The 21,665-nt window shown below is 47.9% G+C and overlaps 8 protein-coding genes across 8 annotated transcripts; 7 read left to right on the top strand and 1 right to left on the bottom strand.

The window, feature by feature from the left end:
* Positions 1-375: 375 nt before the first annotated feature.
* On the top strand, positions 376-2,175 carry LHYA1_G008334 (putative transporter; the record flags this gene model as incomplete). Its single annotated transcript, XM_031153254.1, has 4 exons — positions 376-603; positions 655-1,081; positions 1,133-1,373; positions 1,533-2,175. 4 exons carry the CDS (start codon positions 376-378, stop codon positions 2,173-2,175), a joined length of 1,539 nt encoding a protein of 512 aa, XP_031001365.1.
* Positions 2,176-2,330: 155 nt separating this feature from the next.
* Positions 2,331-3,665, bottom strand: mlcH_2 (Acyltransferase; the record flags this gene model as incomplete). The annotated part of the gene is made up of 3 exons (XM_031153253.1): positions 2,331-3,216; positions 3,268-3,544; positions 3,581-3,665. The coding sequence occupies 3 exons, from the start codon at positions 3,663-3,665 to the stop codon at positions 2,331-2,333; spliced, it is 1,248 nt and encodes a 415-aa protein (XP_031001358.1).
* A 1,952-nt stretch (positions 3,666-5,617) lies between these two features.
* On the top strand, positions 5,618-7,665 carry GAOA (Galactose oxidase; the record flags this gene model as incomplete). Its single annotated transcript, XM_031153252.1, has 2 exons — positions 5,618-6,088; positions 6,235-7,665. 2 exons carry the CDS (start codon positions 5,618-5,620, stop codon positions 7,663-7,665), a joined length of 1,902 nt encoding a protein of 633 aa, XP_031001357.1.
* A 494-nt stretch (positions 7,666-8,159) lies between these two features.
* Positions 8,160-9,165, top strand: LHYA1_G008331 (Catalase-related peroxidase; the record flags this gene model as incomplete). The annotated part of the gene is made up of 2 exons (XM_031153251.1): positions 8,160-8,256; positions 8,321-9,165. 2 exons carry the CDS (start codon positions 8,160-8,162, stop codon positions 9,163-9,165), a joined length of 942 nt encoding a protein of 313 aa, XP_031001360.1.
* Positions 9,166-11,951: 2,786 nt separating this feature from the next.
* ntaA (Nitrilotriacetate monooxygenase component A) lies at positions 11,952-13,421 on the top strand (the record flags this gene model as incomplete). The annotated part of the gene is made up of 2 exons (XM_031153250.1): positions 11,952-12,307; positions 12,449-13,421. The coding sequence occupies 2 exons, from the start codon at positions 11,952-11,954 to the stop codon at positions 13,419-13,421; spliced, it is 1,329 nt and encodes a 442-aa protein (XP_031001359.1).
* A 465-nt stretch (positions 13,422-13,886) lies between these two features.
* encD_0 (2-oxoglutarate-Fe(II) type oxidoreductase) lies at positions 13,887-15,185 on the top strand (the record flags this gene model as incomplete). The annotated part of the gene is made up of 3 exons (XM_031153249.1): positions 13,887-14,345; positions 14,407-14,845; positions 14,935-15,185. The coding sequence occupies 3 exons, from the start codon at positions 13,887-13,889 to the stop codon at positions 15,183-15,185; spliced, it is 1,149 nt and encodes a 382-aa protein (XP_031001361.1).
* A 1,951-nt stretch (positions 15,186-17,136) lies between these two features.
* On the top strand, positions 17,137-19,804 carry fucP_1 (L-fucose-proton symporter; the record flags this gene model as incomplete). The annotated part of the gene is made up of 3 exons (XM_031153248.1): positions 17,137-17,304; positions 17,343-17,492; positions 17,540-19,804. The coding sequence occupies 3 exons, from the start codon at positions 17,137-17,139 to the stop codon at positions 19,802-19,804; spliced, it is 2,583 nt and encodes an 860-aa protein (XP_031001362.1).
* Positions 19,805-20,650: 846 nt separating this feature from the next.
* On the top strand, positions 20,651-21,234 carry LHYA1_G008327 (uncharacterized protein; the record flags this gene model as incomplete). The annotated part of the gene is made up of 2 exons (XM_031153247.1): positions 20,651-20,673; positions 20,796-21,234. Coding segments are annotated over 2 exons (462 nt in total), but the record flags the coding sequence as incomplete, so codon positions are not given.
* Positions 21,235-21,665: the final 431 nt, after the last annotated feature.

The raw sequence follows: 21,665 nt of genomic DNA, 5'->3' as shown, positions 1-21,665 counted from the left end.
CCCTCCTTTGCGGAGAAATCGGTTCTTACTTTCGGTAGTGGGGATATGTATGTCTGTTTACCATCGGCTTCTTTACCGACGATCCCGATGCCCCTCCCAGCAATTCTTATCTTATAAGCTAGTGATCACTTACGGGTGAAACAGGTCTGGCTGTCAGATGGACAATAGCTTAGGAGCAATTCGAATTGTTATCTTGCGCTTGCAAATATCATGGTGCTAATTCGAGGACCCGACGATCTGGATGGAACTTGGGAAAATGGATCTAAGTGGTAGAGATAGATAAGCTTTGATCTATAAAAACCTCTAGGCTCCCTTTGTCCCTACTTCATCTCAAGAGCTCCTTTATCATTTCAACGAAAGGTTACTTCCTTCAACATGTCAGCAGCACTAGACAAGAAGACTCCACAGGAATTGGAGGTTTCAGCAGCTCCAGAGTTCGAGGCTGTGGAAGCGCTCAAGGCAGTGAAAGCTGGACATGCAGACGATGTTGACATCGCCGCACGAATTCTAGCAGACAACATCGATGTTGCTGGAAACGAGACCTGGAGCGTGGCGGAAGACAAGAAGCTTATTAGGAAGGTTGACTGGAGATTAATTCCAATCGTAAGTCTCAGTGACTATTCCGTTACTTTTAGCGATCTGACATTGGGATAGCTGTTTGTGTGTGCAACTCTGTCTGGTCTCGATAAAACAGCTATTTCGGCAGCTGCGATCTATAATCTAAAAAAAGACTTGAATCTTGTGGGGCAGCAATATTCTTGGGTTGGGTCGGCACCTTTCTTTGGTGGTCTGGCCTTCATGGGACCATCCGCATATTGTTTGCAGAAGTTTCCTCCTGTTCATTACTTTGCATTTAACGTGCTCTGCTGGGGAATCCTTGAGATGTGTATGGCAGCTTGCACCAGCTTCGGCGGACTGTTCGTCTGTCGATTCCTTCTCGGTGGCTTCGAAGCCTTGTTAATCCCTGCTGTCACATTGCTTATTGCCATGTGGTATAAGCCCAATGAGCAACCTGCAAGGAACGCTATTATTCTCAATGTCATTGCCCCAATTCTGAACGGCCTGATAGCGTGGTCTGTTGGTATGCTTTGTCCTCCGAAACACCTGTAGGTGGAAAGCTAATTGGTAATAGGATATCATCACGGCCATTTCCCAGCATGGAAGATTATATTTCTAACACTTGGCGCCTTCACCATTCTCTGGTCTACTGTTGTGTTTTGGTTCTTGCCCAATAACCCGCTGGAGGCAAAATGGCTTTCCGAGAGAGAGAAGTACATGCTTATTCAACGAAAGGCAACCGACAATACCGGCATGGAATCCAAGACCTTCAAGAAAGAGCAAATCTGGGAAGCACTTATGGATGTCAAGACTTGGTAGGCCTATATATTCCCATACAAAAATCCCGCTTTCCTCTATCTGAGCTGGGAAGCCAGGAACTGTTTCGTGGGCCCATATGCGGGCCCCCGAGACAGCTTTTAAGCTTCTTGCCTCTGTCAGCACTTGACTTTTAACTATGCTAATTCGTCGTTCAGGTTGATTTGGTTCGCCATTGTCGCACTTCAAGTCCCTAACGGAGGCCTCACTACTTTCAACACCCTTATCATCAAAGGCCTCGGATTCAACAACGAAAAAACCGCACTCCTAGCCATGCCGCCAGGAGCTATGAGCACACTTTCCGGGATCGGATTATCTTACCTCGCAGCAACTACGCGGCGCTGGAGAAGTGTCATAGTAGCGGTCTCCATCCTGCTTCCCCTCGTGGGCGCAATCATCTGCTACACGCTCCCCCGCACCAACCTCGCGGGCCAACTCGTCGGATTATACATCCTGTATACCTACTGGGCACCGTACGTAACGCTCGTGTCTATCTACCAGGCGAACATTGCGGGTCATACCAAGAAGGTTTTCCTGTTTGCTTGGTTCTATGTTGCGTGGGCCGCGGGGAATATTATTGGCCCGCAGACATTCCTGGCGTATCAGGCACCGGCATATACTGGAGGGACGGTTGCTATGATTGTGTGCTATTGTGTCGCGATATTTTGTATACTGGGTTATGGGGCTGTTTGTCATGTGAGTAATAAGAGGAGGGCTGGGGAAATCAGTGAAAATCGGGGAGATATGGATTGGCTTGATCTGACGGACAAGGAGAATATTTCTTTCAAGTACACAACTTAACATTTGGGGGTGTGATTGAAATGAATGAAGAGTCTATGAAGTACCTCTCAAAACCAGATAATATACATCGCATTGTCTTCTATTCTTCTATGCGTCTATGGTGTGTTGCAATTATGGAAACGCTGGCGGAATAACAAGTTCTTCAGCTCTAAGTTCTATGTCCCTTTCCATTCTCGTGCAAACCAACCAGATTCTTGAAAGCGCATATACATTTTCTTCTCGAACCACCTCTGCACTTCGCCCGACTTGAAATCGCCACAGGGTAAAATATTGCTAGCGTATAACAGATTCAAGCCTGCGTTCCTATCGATCGACCATAGCAAGTTCGGCATGCCACTCCAACTCAGTGTCCCCCTTGTTCTTCCCGTGTCTTCGTCTTCTAATACCATCATGCCCCCCAGTCCCCAATTGACCTTTGTGCCCGCTTTGTGGCTTGCAAATTGCTCTTGCATGAAAGGGAGTCCAATATCATCTTGGTATGTTTTCGCAGCAGCACCAGTCATCTGCGGAGTAAACATCTCGTCAATAGTCGCTGACCCCAACAGATTTCCATCATTCCTACTAATTGACTGAAGAACTTTCATGAAATCGGTGGCAGAACCGGTTAGTCCGCCACCTCCATACTCATCTGGTGTCGTGTTAGAGAAAGATTCGTCAAGCCATTCGACCTTCTCTTCATTTCGAATAGGAAGTCCAAAAGTTGGGTTCCCTACTCGGCGACTCATCTTTACAAGATTTTCCTTTACATGTGGCTTCTTTTCCGGGTGGAAAGTTATATTTTGAATGCCCAGTGGATGCCAAATGTGTTTTTGCATGTACTCCTCGAGCGACATGGCGCTGAGTCTCACAACAAGTACACCCACCCATTCAAGACTATATCCGTACTCCCAGCTCGTTCCTGGTTCGAAGAGCAGTGGTTTGCAAATGGTCCCCATCATGGACTTATCCTCTTCTTGCCCAAGCGCAATGCGCGAGGCGCTCCAGCGTTGATACCTCCCATCATGGTCGTATCCGAAACCTGCAGAATGTGTAAGGAGATGCCTATATAATTAGCTAAATATTGAAGAAAACTGAGAGTGCTTGGTTTGTTACCTCAAAGTAATTTTATTATCTGCCTTCTTTAGGATGGGCGTATCTGTTCCGTCCTGAAAGCCCGTGAGAATTTCAATGTCTTTCAATTCCGTTAAAACAGATGAGACATCATCATCGAGTTCAATTTGACCACTCTCAACACATTGTAGGACAGCAATGGTAGTAAGGAGTTTAGTGCATGATGCTAGCCAGAAGGTAGAGTCTAAATCCATTGGCTCTGTAGGTGTCTTGTGACCAAAGGTCTCTGTGTACTGGAAGTGTCCCGAGGAGAAGTTAGCTAGATGCTTTGATTAAGTGGAAGAAGAGAGAATACCTCCAATATCGCGGGCAAGAAGTATAACACCTGGAAGCTCTCGATCGGCACACATTTTCTTTACTTTCTCCTCAAATGCGCCCATAGCTGTGATGCGCTTTGGCGACCTCTTTCTTAAGATGCCTGTCGACTTGCGCTGTAGGAAAAATCCGAGGATTTTGATAAACGACGAGACAATGGTTAAGACTCTATGGAAACCGAGCTTTGTACCAGAAAAATTACACACTTGATAAGCAGCTGCGTCCACGATCACAATTCGATATCGCGGGGCGCGGGGCAATGAGTGCTGACATAAGGCCTCACTTTCCTAATCCGGTAACCCGAGCTATGCTGTGGAACGGAGGTTGCTGTACTTGAGGCAGTAGAAGAAGACAGTGGAGCATTCTTTCTTTAAACTAAGTGTCTATTACTTACGACTAGTCGCAGACATCTATTGGTGAGGTTGATGAATTTTGACCTCCAGGGACTTGACTTGGTAGACTCAATGAGTAATAACATTGTAGTTAGTGGTCAATCATTCTGGGATCGACTCCTATAGTGTTTTACGACCTTCTCTATAAATAGGCCGCTAATTATAAACCCTTGCGTTCGCAGGACATAAAAAGCGGCACTTACTCTTATCGGCTTTTCATAAAGTGCTATACTACCTGGCACATTATAATTTGGTGCCGCTTTTCTTATCTACGTCAAGGCTTATTCTTTCTATGAGTACGGCTATAAAACACTATAGGAGTCAATACGGGAATGTATATGGAGAGCCAGGACAGGAAGTCTTTTATTACTCACGTTCACGTGACCTTGATTTCAAGACTATATTATTGGCATATAGTCGCAGTGGACAATTGAGTATATCTTGACGCTAGCATAAGATATCAATAGCATATATCTAGGTAGGTATACGAAAGTGTGGTGTGTTCGCCAGCATGAAGAGTCTGGTGGTCATATGTTATTCGAGTACGGCTGACGTAAGCAGCTAATCCCCGGCCTGTTGCGGCTGTTGCGGCTGCACCACAACATTGGCGACATGTTTTATCCTCATCTACGAGAAGGCTATGCAGCGTCAGCGACGACAGCTGCTATGGGGTTCAACTTCCCACTTCTTGTTGTTGGCAGCAATCACATGTGCGACAGGCTCTGCCTTGGTACCTAGGTATTTATTGATACGTCTTCTGCCTTCCTGTTTGGACCTTATCTTAAGATGCGGCTTGCACAAGAGGCGTTTCTGCTCGGGTTCTCTCAGAGAGCTATCCATCGAGACCAAGTCGTGCTTGACTCGCCACCGAGCAAATTGGAAGAATATATTAAGAAGGCTCGTGCTAATGCATTGTTCCTAGATTTCCTGGTTTCTTTCTATTGACTACCTTCCCGACACGCTTCGTCTAAGCGGACTATTGACCGACTATCTGCAATTATGCTTATTTTCGACGACAACTTTACCGTGCTATCAAGAACCCCTAGTCAACTCACATAAGCCTCATTGCAACGTCTTCGCGGAAATCTATGCGTTCGTAGGCTTCGTTGTTCCTCGCCTCATCCCGCAGCTCCCCTACGCACGGCACGCGTGCAGAATCAATACATAAGATTGCACTGCATATCACTGCGAGGCTCTACCGGCTCTACCGGCTTGGATAAATGCGCAGAACATGGGATTCACGTTTGCGGGTGCGGAAACGTCCCACGACAAGCGTGCATGTGCATGCAATAGAGTTTCCCGACATCCCGTCTTCTATGAATACGAAGGTACTAGCTGAATATATACTATCGTTCTTCATTGGCTTGTAGGACACTCCTTGTACTTTATTGGCTGCTCAACTTACCAGGACACACAGTCCAGATAGGCAAGTACGATGTATTTAATAAGAATTTTTACATATTGATTCCATTTGTCAGTCACACCATTCTGGGACATATATAATTTACTTTCTTTCCTTAAACGCTTTGCTCTTAGAAGCATATTCTTTTCTTTTCCAAAATTAGGAGATTGCTGTTGATTTTCTACCCATTCCATTGCAATCCTTCAAAACCGCAATCCTAAAAATGTGGTACTTTGTGTTTATGACAATCGTTGGTCTCGTTTCTGGTGTGTCAATTACCGTTGACAGTTTCCAAGCTGGACATGAAGGAGCAAATGCAGTCGACAACGATACCACTACATTCTGGCATACCGAATATAGTCCATCCTTAGCAGCACTGCCTCATTCCGCAGTCATCGATCTTACGAAATCACAGCTGCTGAATGGCTTCTATTATCTTCCCCGTCAAGATGGAAACAAGAACGGAAACATTGGCCAGTATATCATTGAGTTGAGCCTTGACTCTTCCACCTGGACCCTGGTAGCTAATGACAGTTTCATCGACGATGATTCGCCGAAACAGACGGGCTTTGCGAATAGGCAAGCTCGATATGTTCGCCTTACCGCACACACTGAAGCCGGAGCTCGCGGATCCTGGTCCAGCGCCGCCGAATTTGGCGTTAATATTGCCCCTACTTCCACGGTCAACGGCCAGGTATGCAAAAATCCCGAGCAATTTGTTTCCCTAGTTTTGACAACATCCGGAGGGCTCTGAGGTCCTTCGGGCTTTTTAGGACTCCGGATTTTCCCGGACTCCAAAATGTTTCTTGAGTAAGCAATGCTAATTATGGTAACTTGCAGTGGGGACCCGTCATCGCCTTTCCGATAGTCTTTGCCGCAGCCGTCGTTATCCATGACACGGGGAAGATCGTAACGTTTGCCTCTTACAAAATCAACGCGTTTAGCGGATCAGGAAATACCTACACTGCAACATACGATCCCGCCACAGGCCTTGTCACTGAAAGAAATGTGGTTAATACAGCGCATGACATGTTCTGTCCTGGGATGTCTATCGATGCGAATGGGCGAGCTGTTGTGACAGGCGGTGATGATGCCAGCAAAACATCCATTTATGACCCCTCAAGTGATAGCTGGATAATTGGCGCTACTATGCAAATTTCACGAGGCTACCAAGCATCGACAACCTTGTCAGATGCCCGAATATTTACCATCGGTGGTTCCTGGAGTGGTGGCCGTGGCGGTAAGAATGGCGAGATCTACAATGCAACTTCAAACGCCTGGTCTCTCCTCAGTGGATGCCCCGTCGCCCCAATGCTCACAAACGATTCAGCAGGAATATTTCGGCAAGACAACCATGGATGGCTCTTTGGATGGAAAAGCGGATCTGTCTTTCAAGCTGGACCTAGTAAAACGATGAACTGGTACGGAACCTCTGGGAGCGGATCACAAACCTCAGCTGGACTACGTGGTTCAGATGGAGATTCTATGAATGGAAATGCAGTCATGTATGACGCTGTCAACGGTAAAATATTTACAGCTGGCGGCGCGGTCGATTACCAAGACGTCGATGCCACGAGCAACGTCCATCTCATAACTCTCGGTACCCCAAATACCACTCCAACTGTTCAGACGCTCACTTCGATGAATTATCAGCGGGCCTTTGCCAATGCGGTTGTCTTACCGAATGGGAAAATTTTCATCACAGGAGGCCAAGTTCACGCCGTGCCATTCACCGATGCTACCTCCATCCTCACACCTGAATTGTGGGATCCAGCAACTCAAACTTTCACTGTCCTTCCACCGCATACAGTTCCACGGAATTATCACAGTATAGCATTGCTCATGCTTGACGGACGCGTATTCACTGGGGGTGGAGGCCTTTGTGGCGACTGCCCTACAGGTGAAGCCAATCACGCAGACGCGCAGATCTATAGCCCAGCGTACCTCTTCAATTCCGACGGAACAGCAGCAACAAGGCCAGCTATTACCTCGATTTCTTCGACCACTTCAGCCGTTGGCGGCAAGGTCACCGTCGTTGCTGATAGCTCAATTAGCAGCTTTTCTCTCATCCGTTTTGGCTCGGCAACACATACTGTAGACACTGATCAGCGTCGTATAGCTTTGACTCCGACGACGACTTCTGGAACCACTTACACGCTTACAATTCCAAGTGACTCGGGCGTGGCATTGCCTGGATATTGGATGCTGTTTGCTCTCAATAGCGCTGGGGTGCCTAGTCTTGCAAAGTCTATCAAGATTACAATTTCATGAGATCTTGCTTGACCCAGCGCATGTACATTCCGTGTTTGGACATTGGTGTCGCTTTAATGCGGGGAGGCTCAGTAATCAGACGCCGAGCAGGGGTTTACCATTGACAGTTGAGATTCATTCGAGCAGGAGGGCCCCACCAGACGTAATATCTTATTAATTGGCATTATTTTATTCCAAGGTAGCACTACAGTGCCTCTCCTACACATAATTGTTACTTCGTCAATCATGCAAGGGTGCTTATTCATCAGCTCCTTTCGCCTAACTCCAACCACTCATAGGAGACGCATTGCAAAAAACACGAATCAATAATAACCAAACGGATCATACAGATTCAGCCTCCAGCTCTATGAGCCAGAACCCAAAAATTCCATGCAATCCCATGCTGCAACTGAAATATAAATAAGAATGCGTCGATACCCATATCAATCTATCTTCTCTAGCACTCGACTGGAACATTTTCGGAAACCTCTCAGGACAACTTTCCTGCCAACACCATGCCCTTCCCATCTGATGAAGTGCTCATGAAAACAGCCGGAGATTTGGTAGCCCAGCTCCAGGCTCTTTTCGGAAAACATCCAGGTTTCCGCGCAAGTAAGAAATCCGGTCATTCAAAGCACAGATTAGCCAGCCACTAACAAAGTGGCGTAACAAACAGCACACGCCAAAGGCGAATTGCTAAGCGGGACTTTCACTCCCTCAGCGGAAGCGAAGAAGCTCTCCAGTGCAGCGCATTTCAACAATGCCAGCACCCCAGTCTGGGTCCGGTTCTCCAACTCCACCGGTATTCCCAACATCCCAGACAATGACTCCAACGCCGACCCCCGCGGTATCGCCATCCGCTTCATCCTAGGCCCGCACAAACATACCGATGTTATCGGTCACTCGACGCCTTTCTTCCCAACGCATACCGGAGGCCAGTTCCTGGAGATGCTGCAGGCGATCGCGGCTTCTCCGCCAGATGCCGAACATCCATCTGCGATTGAGAAGTTCCTCGGTGCCAACCCGACAGCTCTTGCTTTCGTCACGGCCCCGAAGCCCCCGCCTGTCAGCTATGCCACGGAGCAGTACTGGAGCGTGAGTGCGTTTAAACTCATAGCCGCTGACGGCACCGCGAAATTCATCCGCTACCACGTAGTTCCCGATGCGGGCGTCTCTATCCTAGACGGCGAAGCCGTGAAAGCCAAAGCGGCCGATTACCTACAGAAGGAGCTAAGTGCGCGTCTGGCGACAGGAGCCATCGGCTTCAAGATCCTGGCACAAGTTGCTGAGGATGGCGATGTGACGGATAATGCGACTGTGCATTGGCCTGAGAGTCGGAAGGTGGTGGAGCTGGGTTCGTTCACGCTCGAGGGCATTGTGCCAGATAATGTGAAGGAGCAGAAGCAGGTTATCTTTGATCCGATACCGAGGGTTGAGGGGGTTGAGCCGTCGGATGATCCGTTGTTGGAGATACGTGCTGCGATCTATTTGATTAGCGGGAAGCAACGGAGGGCTGCTTGATTAATGGGAGGAGGGGTGGTTAGATATCATCTTGTGGATGCTTTGTAGGGGTTTGGGGTGTATGGCTTGGCTGATATATACTCTGCTGAAAGGAAGGCGACGAGAACGATTTCCTTAGCTGAAACATAGGACAACACATTCGAGAATGATAGAGCCCGAAACTACCATGTAAACCTACCTTACCGAAAGTCACACCTCCTTTCTTTTCCAAGAGGTAGTTGAAAACAAATACTATGATGAAGTGTGCATCTAATATTCGAGCTAGATTGCGAGCAGGTTGATTTGTCATTCATCTACCTTGCCTTTCCTTTCCTTTCCTGTGACTGCAACATGGTTTATAGAATGCATATAGAACTGACTTGTACAAGACTACAAGTACATAAAAGGATCTCTACGTCACTTGACGTGGTTAGCCATTGATTGTTGTCCAAGAATGGCCTTTGACCTAACGCTTATAACCAATAAGAAGAAGGAAGGGGTACATTGCACGTGCCTCTCTCTGCCACATTTGAGAGGACGAAATGAAAATACTTGGCTACAAATAGAGTATATAAAGACCTTACTCCATAAATTATTCTTCTGTGTACAAGGTAAAAAAGGTTCCGTTTCTGGGACTTTCAGATGGGTTACCACGTGACTGGGGAGGTGGCGGTGATGTCACATCGGGGCTGAAGCGAGACTCCGCGATTCCAAATTCAAGTTCAACGTCATGAAGATGTAGCTTCTTTTATGTATCTTACAGGTCAGATAGGTACTTTAGTACGTATAAAGGTACTTATTCTATACCTGAAGTCGTTACCATCGCCTTTATGCTTATGCTTATGCTTATGCTTATTATGCTTGCAGTATCAATTGTCATTAAGCGGTAAAGTACGTAGTAGGTATTTCTTGGCTTGAATAGGGAGGGAGGGAGTGAGATGATGATATTGATTTGATTCCAATCCAACATTCCAACTTTGCATCCTTCAGAACTGGTATTTCACTGGACTGGACATTCCGGGCAATGTACCTTCCGATCATCTTAGGGTACGTGCGACAAAGCAGGTGCAAGTAAGTGTACGACAAGCGTCATCGCCCAGCCCAGCCCAGTCCAGTCCAGGTCCAGTCCTACTCCTACCTTACTTAACAAGACCCTCGATCCCCACATCTCATTACTTCAATATCCATTCTACAACTATCTTACTCGACTAACTACTCGTGTTAATCGACTCACATCAACTCGTTCCACAATGGCACCCATCAACTCGATCCTCCCCCGCGCCGCTGTGCTCGTTTCCCGCAGGACGTGTTACAGTAACAACTACAACAGTGGATATGGCGGGTAAGCTGGTATCCCGTCCTGGCGGAAGATCTCATGCCAATGTGCAGCTAGCTAATTGCTTCTTCGTTTGACTTCTAGATACAGCGGTTCGTACAACTGCGACTCGGCATGGTATCGCTGGGGCCGTTGGGTGTTAGCCGGTATATTGATACTCATTGGAATTTGCTTCCTCCTTACAGCTGCGTATGTCCCCCTTCTTCCTTTCCCTTTTCTCCTACTTTCCACCATTCTCCTACCTTACACCATTCTCCCACCTTACACCAGTCTCTCTCCAAAGCCCCAGCCTTTGCTAACCAACCCTCGCAAAACTAGATTCTGTGTTCTGTGTCGCAAACGCCGCAACCGCAAGAGATACGAGAGCACCACCACGCCGATGTCGAACGTGCAGCAACCAGTCGGGGGAGGCTATCAGAATGATCAGCCGATGTATGCGAGGCCTTCTGAGGCGGCGCCGCCGCTGTATAGTGGGAATTATGAGGCGGGTAATGCGGGGTATTATGGGCAACAACAGGGCGGGGTGACATTGCCGCAAGGGGCGTATGTGAAGTAAGAGGTGGATGGGGTTTGTAGCTACTACAAATGCGTCTTGGTATCCATATCTGCAGTTGTGGAATCCGAACACGCAATACGGATGGTGTATGAGATAGTAGGGAGGATGGTGTGTGCACTGTATATATATGGGTAGGGGGCATATGGCGATGGAGCAGGATGGGCGGGCGGCGCGAATGATACTGGACTGGGAAACATGGGTATTGAGTAATGAATGATATTACGTTCTCGTTTCGGATTGGGATTCGTCTCAGTCGACTCTACATACTTCTATGACCACCGTTTCCTTGCAGGAACCCTTAATAGAGTTTGGTCTTGGGTTTCTCTCTTGCCACTTGTGCAATAAAAATCTTTTCTTTTCTTATCACCCTGTCCTGTTTTCATCCCCAACATTCGTTTCGATTGCTTAAGCTAGTAAAAAGCACAATTATGCCCTTAAGACCTTACCTCCCTCATAAAATCCCAACTTACCGCCGATATTGCATTGTTCCATCTGCGTACATGCATGAATGAAATCCAAATGTATCCGCCCGTCTAAATAGCACGTGACAATCTCCCCTATTTGTAGACTGAGCCCGCTGTCATTTCCAGGCCGGGGAATGGAGTTTGCATAAGTACCTTGGGTAGGTACGGAGGGGGTATCCTTCTATCTTTTCCAAGTCTCGCTAGGGCTAGCAGCTGCACATGATACATATTGGACTTGGATTTGTCAGTGAGTGACAGCCCCGCATTCGTCAATGTCGTGATCGATCGGATTTGTGATCTTCGGTGCAACCAGCACGATAACTTTTATATATATTCTTCTTTGCTCAGCCTTTACCGTAGTTACTTTCCATAACACATTCTGCCGATTCGTTGAACAGGATTGCAAGAGTACATAATCTAGACTTGTATTTTGACTTAGCTAAAGACAAACATGTCCGAGCCCAAAAAATTACACCTCACGGCCTTCATGCGGCCAGTAAGCCTACACACCGGAGCATGGCGCTATCCCGGATCCTACGCCGATGCGAATTTCAACCTTGCGCATCTGAAGTCCTTTATCCAGAAACTGGAAGCTGCGAAATTCGATGCGTTTTTCATGGCGGACCATTTGGCGGTGCTGAATATGCCGGTCGAGGCGTTGAAGAGGAGTCACACTGTGACTTCTTTTGAGCCGTTTACGTTGTTGGCTGCCCTGTCGGCGGTGACGGAGAAGATTGGGTTAGCGGCTACGGCGTCGACTACTTACGATGAGCCGTATCATATTGCGAGGAGGTTTGCTTCGTTGGAGTAAGGAGAGCTGGTTTATTTGTTGTTTTTGAGGGATGGGGGGAGGGGGTTCCTGAGATGATGTTTGGAGGATGTTTCGTGAAGCACAAGATCCTTTCATACTTTTATGCTGGAGATTTAAGCTGACGGGTTGTTCTTCAGTCATCTCAGTAATGGCCGAGCGGCTTGGAATATCGTCACAACTGGAAACCCAGAATCCGCCAAGAACTTCGGCCTAGACGAGCACGTAGAACATAGCGAGCGCTACAAACGGGCTCGGGAATTCTACGATGTCGTGACCGGTCTATGGGACAGCTTTGCAGATGATGCATTTCCCCGTGATGTAGAGAGCGGCATCTACCTGGACCCGGAGAAGATGCACATCCTGAACCACAAAGGTAAAGAGCTGAAAGTGCGCGGGCCCCTCAACATAGCACGCCCAGTCCAAGGCTGGCCCGTCATCGTACAAGCAGGCCAATCCGAGCCCGGAAGGCAGCTAGCAGCCGAAACGGCCGAAGTGGTGTTCTGCTCGCCGAAAGATCTAAAGGCCGCCAAGGAGCTGTACGCAGATATCAAGGGACGAGTCACTGCTGCAGGTCGAGATCCCAAGCATCTTAAGATCCTACCTGCTGCGCTTATTATTATTGGCGACACGGTCGAGGACGCGAAAGCCAAACGCCTCGTTCTCGACAGCCGCGTGCACTACGACAGCGCCATTGCCTCGCTGTCCATCGCGCTCGGGACTGACGCTTCAGGATTCGATCCCGATGGCCCGCTGCCAGACGACATCCCGGAGACGAACGCGAGCAAGACCAGCCAGGCGGGGGTGATTCGGCTCGCCAAGGAGGAGAACCTGACTGTCAAGCAGCTAGCGCAGCGTTACGGCGGGTATTCGGGCCTCGCGTTCGTGGGCACGCCGGAATCTATCGCGGATGATTTTGGTATATGGCTGGCTGAGGAGGCTGCTGATGGGTTTACGGTGGTTTTGCCGTTCTTGCCGCAGGGACTGGATGATGTGACGCAGCGGCTGGTGCCTGAGTTGCAGAGACGGGGGCTTTTCCGGAGTGAGTACGAGGGGACGACGTTAAGGGAACATCTTGGGCTTCCGAGGCCGAAGAATCAGTTTTTCTCTTGAAGAATGAATGGGTTCATGATATATATCTACATAAATCATTCACTATTAGCCTTTATACATGTCATCTTTGCTTGAGATATATCCAACCCCTTTTTACCATACCACTGAACTTGACTTTCAAGAACTGGAAGGGCGTTCATAACACATGGTGCTAAATTGAAAATTGAACCACATGATTCTTTATACGCAAAAAACAATGTTATGTTTAAAGAGTGAGTCTATGGAGCTCAAGTCTACAAAAAGCGATGGTTGTAACGGAAAACTAACCCCCTAAACTAAGCTGAATTAGGAGGTCATGCTTTTCCACAATTGACATGTCCCGGAGGTGAACATCGACCCTTCCTTCCCAAAGACGAAGATCGGCCAACGTGATGGCCGGTCGAATTATCAAAACGTTCAATCGTCGTCGCACTAGGTGAGGCAGATCCCGATGAGGTAAGCTGACCTTCGCCGATCAATCGAAAGATGACTTTCGAACGACATTCCATGTTCCACAATCCAAAGGCCCAGCAACTCATACCATCAAGCAAGACCCTAGACCCAATCCTCCCAATAATGAACTCTATTGCAAAAGACAACAGTGAAGCGGAGATCAGCATTCCCATGATCGATTTCTCGCGGTGGTCGTTAGCAAGCAGTGCCGAAGAACGAGTCTCCGTTGCCCAAGACCTGGTCGCCGCTTGTCACAATGTCGGATTCGTAACCCTCATCAACCACGGCGTGAGTCCCGAACTACTAGACGAGGCTTTCGGATGGTCGAAGCGATTGTTCGATCTGCAGACCGAGGAGAAAATGCTGGCGCCGCACCCACATGGTGCAGCTGTTCATCGGGGCTATTCTTACCCGGGCTTGGAGAAAGTCTCGCAGGTTATCAGCTCGGATCCGGAGGTTGGGGAAGGCTTGAGAGCTGTGATGGATTGTAAGGTAGGTGGGAGTGACATTTTCTAGAGTAGGGTTTATGTTTTGGTTTTTGATTTTTGGATAGGAGAGCTATGAAATCGGCAGCGAGGAGAATGATGAGCAGCCTAACATCTGGCTACCTGAAGAAACCCTCCCGGGAATCCGGGACTTCACTATGAGGTTCTACTGGGAATGCTCAAAAGCTTCTCGCGAGATGCTTGCTGCTATAGGACGAGGACTGGGCTTGGAAGACCCCGGATTCTTATTGAAGTTTCATTCTGGGCATAACAACCAACTGCGGCTGCTTCACTATCCCCCGATCCCCGCTGCGGAATTAGAAAATGGATCAAGTGCTCGAATGGAAGCACACTCGGACTGGGGATCGATCACGCTGCTTTTCCAGGACGAGTGCGGGGGCTTGGAGGTCGAGAGCCCACACGTACGGGGAAAGTTTATCAGAGTTACACCGTTGAAAAATGCGATGGTGGTGAATATCGGGGATCTGATGATGAGATGGAGTAACGGTAAGCCAAGTCTAGCCTTACAACAAACATACAATCACATCCTCCACATCTACGTATATCTGTGACATCTAATCACTCGCTCATCTCAGACTACCTGAAATCAACATTACATAGAGTCACTCTCCCGCCTGCGAATTCGCACGACCGCTTTACAGGTCTAGAGCGGATGACGAGGGCGAGATACTCGATTCCGTATTTCGTGGGCCCGGATAGCGATGCGGTGATTGCGTGTATGAGGGAGTGTGCGAGTGCGAGGAATCCGGTCAAGTATGAACCGGTGGTGCAGAAGGAATATCGGCTCATGAGGGGGAGGTTGCAATATGAGGACAAGGTAGCGTAGATGGCTAGTTAAATTCTTGTGATCAATAGTAAGAAGGAGTTAAGTAATGGGGTGGGAGTTTATGGGTATTTATTTAGTGCGTGGTTTGTGTTGCACGGAGTATGGTTCGGAGGAGCTCGAGCGAGGACTGTCTGGTTCTAATGCGAGATGGATATAATCCATCCACAATGCGCCTAATCACTCTCAAGGATTTCAGATCAAGGATCTAGCTTGTGATGCAATCAATCTCTATTTGCCATTCCTTCATCTTGTATTCGATGCGGATAGGTCCTGATACGAATGATGGCGGATCCGGGGTCCTCGCTTAGAGTACGATGTACAATGTACAATGTGCGTGGGGCCGATTCAAGGGCTTTGGGTCCGAGAACTAGGCCCGTCCGGTATGGAGATGGGTAGGCAGTTTGAATTGTGCACAGGAAGTATACGGGAGAAGGGTTCAATGGGACACTTAGATATATACTTACTTTGTGCTAAGAGGAAACACAAGTACCACTATTCACTACGCCCAAACTTTACCTAAAGCGTGGTGGGTATGTACAGGCTTTTTTCTTTCAAGTCTGAAACTGGGTCTCTTTTGACTCTACAACTTTATACTCGGCGGCACTTTGGAGAGCTTGGATTTAGCTATTACAGGGCTCCTAGAGGATTGACTTTCTCGCTGTCCTGGGAATCTACTAGGAGTCAGTTATAAGTGGAGAGTACGATGTATCCTTTCTACACTAGAAGGACCCATTTTCAGACTTAAAAACAAGTGAGTATGTATTTACAAAAGGGTAGGGTATTACGACTAGATATTAATACGCTGTGAAGGCTCATCACGTGCAACACCCCTCATTCTCCTGTACCTGTGCGAGTGTGGAGTAAGCGCTAGTACGGCGGTTCATCGGGGCTTGTGGCACGGAAGGAACCCATCCCATGTGGGGAAGATTCCGTGCGTGTTTCCTTGTACACCACACTGTACCACAGGATATTCCCCGAGGAAAAGCGTGTGGGGCAAGCAACACAGTAATAATCGGAGAGTTACAGTAGTGTGCACGAGATGGGGTTTACTGATGCCGTCGCCGTCGCTGGGATATATAATTCTATATTGTTTGGATACCTATAATCTTCAGAAGCCGCACTGTAGTCTAAGATGGATCGTCCTTCGTACTCGCATTTCCCCAAGTAATCTCCACCAAAGTTTCCACAGAACCGTGCGCAGTGTACTGTAAATCCCCATGCCCAGAACTGCAGGAAATGTACCGAGGATTTCACCGCCAAGTGAGCTTAATAGTGAGGCTGCTGATTATCTATTCGAAGCTCCTTGAATGGTGCAGAGGTGTATTAATGTAGAGTTAATGACCAGCCAGTATTACAAAGGTGAGGGAGGAGGTATGTCGACTCGAAAAGGGAGTGCAAATGCTGCAAATCCCACGTCATTTGGGTTCTGGTGGGCCGTCCACCTCCCAGCTCTATTGCTTGCTTGGTACAGTACAGTACAAGTACGACACGACTCAGAAGCGATCCAGCTAGCACTCGGTCGACCAGCATCTGGCCCGCCCGACCGTAAGGTTCGTCTCCGGATGGATTCCGGATGAATGCACTCTCTGGAAGGCTATCCATCATTTAGTGGAGGCATGGGATGGGGTAGCCTCCCCTCCCTTCCTTAGGTAGGTTAGGTCAACCAAACATTTCCACGTCTACCCCAGCCCAGACATATACTTATTCCCTCACTCACCAAACACCATCACGAAATCCATTTCGTCCCTATATTCCATCAGCTCAGCCCCCAGACTCGAACGGCATCCTGAATCATTGACAGCCCATTCACGACGAGTCAGTCCTCACTACGAGCTCGACTGGGGTATCGCAAGCAATTCAATATCTGCAAATGGCATCTTGGAACCGACGACAACCATGACACCGTGACGTCTCTGGTACTTCCTTCCTGGTCGCGGAACATTACATTTCAATGGCCTCAATCAATATCAGTGAGCTCTATGGGCGCGGCAGGGCCGCCTTCATCGTAACGACCACCACCTTCATACTCGCCACTCTTTTCGTCGTTGCAAGGGTCATCAGTCGCTTTGGAATCCTAGCGCATAGGACTGCAGATGACTGGCTGATGATATTGGCTTGGGTGAGTGTTGAGGATATATACCGTGGAACTAATGGCAGCAAGCTGACTGGCGCAAGTTTATCGCCTTTGGATTATCCTTTGCGATCGATTATGGGACTTCAAAGGGTCTGGGTCGTCCCGATGCCGATCTCGCTCCAGAATGGCTTGGTCCATTGCGAAGTTCAGAATACGCTTTCACGATTCTCTATGTATGTTACCCTGCCTTGCCTTTCCTGGGCATCTACTAACGTTCCAGAATCCCGCCTTGATGGTAACAAAAACTTCAATCCTCGTATTCTACCTCCGCATGTCAAAAAATACCCAAAGTCTCCTGCGAATCGCCTCATATATCACCCTGGGAATTGTCAATGTTGCTGGGGTTGTATTGACTTTCCTAAACACTTTTCAATGCAGTCCCGTCAGAGCTGCATACGACCCCGCATTGAGCCAGGGACGATGCTTGTCAATCGTTACACTCTACCTGTGCTCAGCCCCAGTCAACATCATTACGGATCTTGCGATTCTAGTCCTACCAATCCCAGTACTTACTGGAATGCGATTACCGCAAAGACAAAAGACAATCTTGGTGTTGACGTTCGCATTGGGTATCTTCGTCACTGTCGTTGATGTTGTGCGCATCTATTACCTCCAACAAGCTTCAAATAATCAAGTTGCGACACATGAGAAATTGGGTACCGCATCGGATTTCCCATACAACGCTAGTCCGGCCTTCATGTGGTCCGCTGTCGAGGTGAATGTTGGGATTATATGTGCCTGCATACCCACATTGAAGCCTCTTGTCACCCGAATTTTACCTTCCATGCTGCGAGATTTATCTGAAACCGGAACAGATAAAGACTACTACTCTTCACAACTGGATAATGCACCTACGCATCGACTGTCGTCGACGATTGCAAAACCTGGTCCAGCCATACTACCCCTACCTCGTAGCCAGCCAGGTGCTGACCCAGAAGACGAAGTGAACATGATGAGTATTCCTGGCATGGAACCCGGTTTGGGCTGTAGTGGTACTCAGAATACCCACCCTACGGAAAACTCGGTCTACTTTGGATTTGTCAACATGAAGAAACCCAAAAGTATGCTCAAGACCAGGGGTATGGAGTCGTTCAAATACTGCACCATAGTGACAATTCTGTTCTTCCTCTGGGGATTTTCCTACGGATTACTCAATAGTCTAAACAACGAGATTTCTAAGATCGCACATCAGAGGATTAGTCAAGATCTAGGGCTCACAACTGCTTACTTTGGAGCATACTTTTTTGGCGCAATGACGGTGGGCCAGTGGACTTTACGCCATGTTGGCTTCAAGGCGACGTTCATCACCGGACTCTGCGTGTATGGTGTAGGAACGCTGATCTTTTGGCCATCCGCAGTTTTGAGCTCCTTCCCTGGATTCATCATTTCGAACTTTGTCGTCGGCTTTGGTCTTTCGATCCTCGAAACTGCTGCAAATCCTTTTATTGTCCTATGCGGACCAAGTCAATCTGCCGAGTACCGACTTCTACTTTCTCAAGGCGTACAAGCTGTGGGAAGTGTTCTTAGCCAATTGTTGGCAGAGAGGGTTCTATTCGCGACCATTAAAGACAAGCCAAGTCTGATTGATGTTCAGTGGACGTACTTGGCCGTAGCTCTTTTCAGCGTCATCCTCGCCTTATTCTTCTACTATATGCCCCTTCCGGAAGCAAGCGACTTCGACCTCCTTGTTCAATCTGAAAACCTGGGAGTTTATGAATCGACTACCGTCTTCTCCTCTAAGTTCCGCCTCGTCTACGTTAGTCTTGGACTTGCTGTATTCGCCCAATTTGTTTATGTGGCAGCTCAGGAAAGCATGTCTGTTTGGTTCAATGTTACCCTCAGCTCCCTCTCATCAACCCCCACCTCCGGATCCCTTTCACTAAGTCCGAATAACTTTGCCATTCTCGGTCTCGCCACTTTCGCCATTGGTCGGTTTCTTTTCGCACCACTCTGCCTTTTCATTCCTCCTCGTATCCTCTTAATGGTAATTTTCCTCGGCTGCCTCATCTTTTCCATCCTGGCCATGTCCTTGAATACCTCGGCGAATGGCATCACGGGTGTGTCGATGGTGTTCTTCTTTTTTGAAGGTCCTGTCTTCCCCATGATCTACGCCATTGGACTGCGTGGCTTGGGGACCAGAACGAAGATGGGCGCTGGGCTTCTCACCGCTGCCGGTGGCGGCGGGGGTATTTTTCAATTCGTCATGTTCGCTGTACAGCGTCTGGATCACAAGAGCCTCCGATACAGCTACTGTGTTATCGTCGCGTTGTTCTCATTCGGATTGTTATACCCAGTTTATTTAAATGTCGTCCCGAAAGCTAGACGACAGGTCGATCCAGTGAAAGAAGGTGTGGGAGACGAACGACCCGAAACACCGATTCGGAGATTGAGCAGACGCTTCAGTGATATTATAAGCAAAATTGGGGGAGGCAAGAACGAGAGCAGTCCCGACTTGCCTGTAGTTGAGCATAGGGAAAGCAGGTAGGAAGGCTCAAGGCGGGCTTCCCGAACCCGTGGTGTATATATATGGCGTTATTTACTATATTTAGCGGGATAGCATTAGGTCGGCGTTTTACTCCTTTGGCGGAAGGATTTAAGGGAAAAAGGATTTGTAAAAAGGACTGGCCGGTCTTGACGGAAATGGATGCGTAATATTTGATCGACAGCTTAGTTAATAGGAGAGGGTGTGTAGTGTGTACCGAATTCAGGCATATATAAGCGAGGTGCTTAATGCATAGCGTGCGAACGACCAGTTGAGTGTTTAGTTACATTCAAGAATCAAAATACTACATTGACATTTCACTATGCATACATTGGCACCGGTTAATCTCACTGCATTTCAGCTTAGTCCAGCTGAAATGCAGACAGCGCACCTAGGTTATAGCCCCACATCCACCAAGTATGCATGCCTTGCTGGTCTTATTTGTAAGGCTGATCAGAAATTAAAGATAGCTAGAGCCTCCCTACTACGAGAAGACTGATATACTCCTTAGGATCACTCTACCGCTAAAAATCACTTTTGCCGATCATGAGTCGTTATTCTATGCACCTTTTGATATTCATTCTCTATCCACAATCTACGGCAGGGAATGAAATTAGAAGTCCTGATGGAGACGAAACTCGCTACATAGATGAGATTAAATGTTATAATCTTCCCTATGGAGGCTTTGGCTTTACGTCGTATGTCCTGACCTATTATGCGATAATTATGTTATGTCTGAATAAAATGCCACTACGACCATGGAATGATCTAAGGGATGATAGAGAGACATGGAATAAAACCCTCGCTGTTATAAAGCTCATCTTTACGATCATACCCTCAATTGTCACTATGGCTCGTTGTAGTCATGCCTGGTAGGTCTAGCTTTTGTTTATATTCTAGTAGTTGGGATCTTCCCACCTCTTGCGCCGGTTGCTTCCCTCGTTCTTTTACGAAAGACTGTATTATGCATGTTACTAATAACGGAATCTTTCAGGCAATTCGAAATAATGGCAGGAATGAAACTCGCTCTCTCTCTTACCTCCGGCATAATCGGTCTCCAGACTCGCGACGACTCTGAAGACGAACGTTGGTGGGGGCTGCTATATCTCCCAGGTGTTGTCGCTGGCACTGTAGGAGCTGTCTCTCTAGCAGCATCGAATTTTATCGGCCCGATGGGTGCTATTACAGTCGTGTTTGGTGGTGTTGCGTTGATGAGCTCAATGGCTGCGGTTCCTATTCTTGTGGGCTATTACCGGGATGGGGATAGGCAAGCAACTCGCGCAGAAGCTTTCACCATTCTTGTTCCAGGCTTATTCTTGGTCTTTCTACTGATTGTGTTGATACTCGGTGCTTTGTATTCGGATTGGGTGTTGGCAGTTATTGCAAATAATCCAGTGGGATATCCAACTAAGGGTAGCAAAGGCATACAGGCTTTGTGGGTCTTCTATATGATTGGGAAGAGACTTAATTTATTTATGACTTAAGATACTAAAGCTATAAACGAGTTGTAGAAAAAACGGAGGATGAGCTTGAGGGTGAGGAAAGCTTAGGGGGGAACCACCGATTAATTGACAAAAAGGAACAAAGTTTTCCTTTCAAATATATGCTAGAAGTGTTCTTTAGGTCCTTAATATAATTATCAGAGTAGGCTTTACCATTGCCCTCTATAAACTGCGGTTAGTACCCAGACCAATGTACGCCAGAAAACGCGATTTCCTGGGATACCCAGAGTGTGCATGGGGAGCTGGGTTTGTGTTGGAAGGCAGCAGGTGCAGTAGTGGTCTATGTCGATGCGCAAAGCGCGGGGCGCGGGGAAAGCAGACCGCCAGATTCGGAGGCGGAGTAGAGGGGGGGAGGAGGGGGG

Source organism: Lachnellula hyalina (genome assembly GCF_007821495.1).
Source record: "Lachnellula hyalina strain CBS 185.66 chromosome Unknown contig00252, whole genome shotgun sequence".
In the NCBI taxonomy this organism is placed as follows: Eukaryota; Fungi; Ascomycota; class Leotiomycetes; order Helotiales; family Lachnaceae; genus Lachnellula; species Lachnellula hyalina.
Note: the sequence above shows the minus strand (reverse complement) of the source record. Positions and strands in the feature narration are given on the sequence as shown.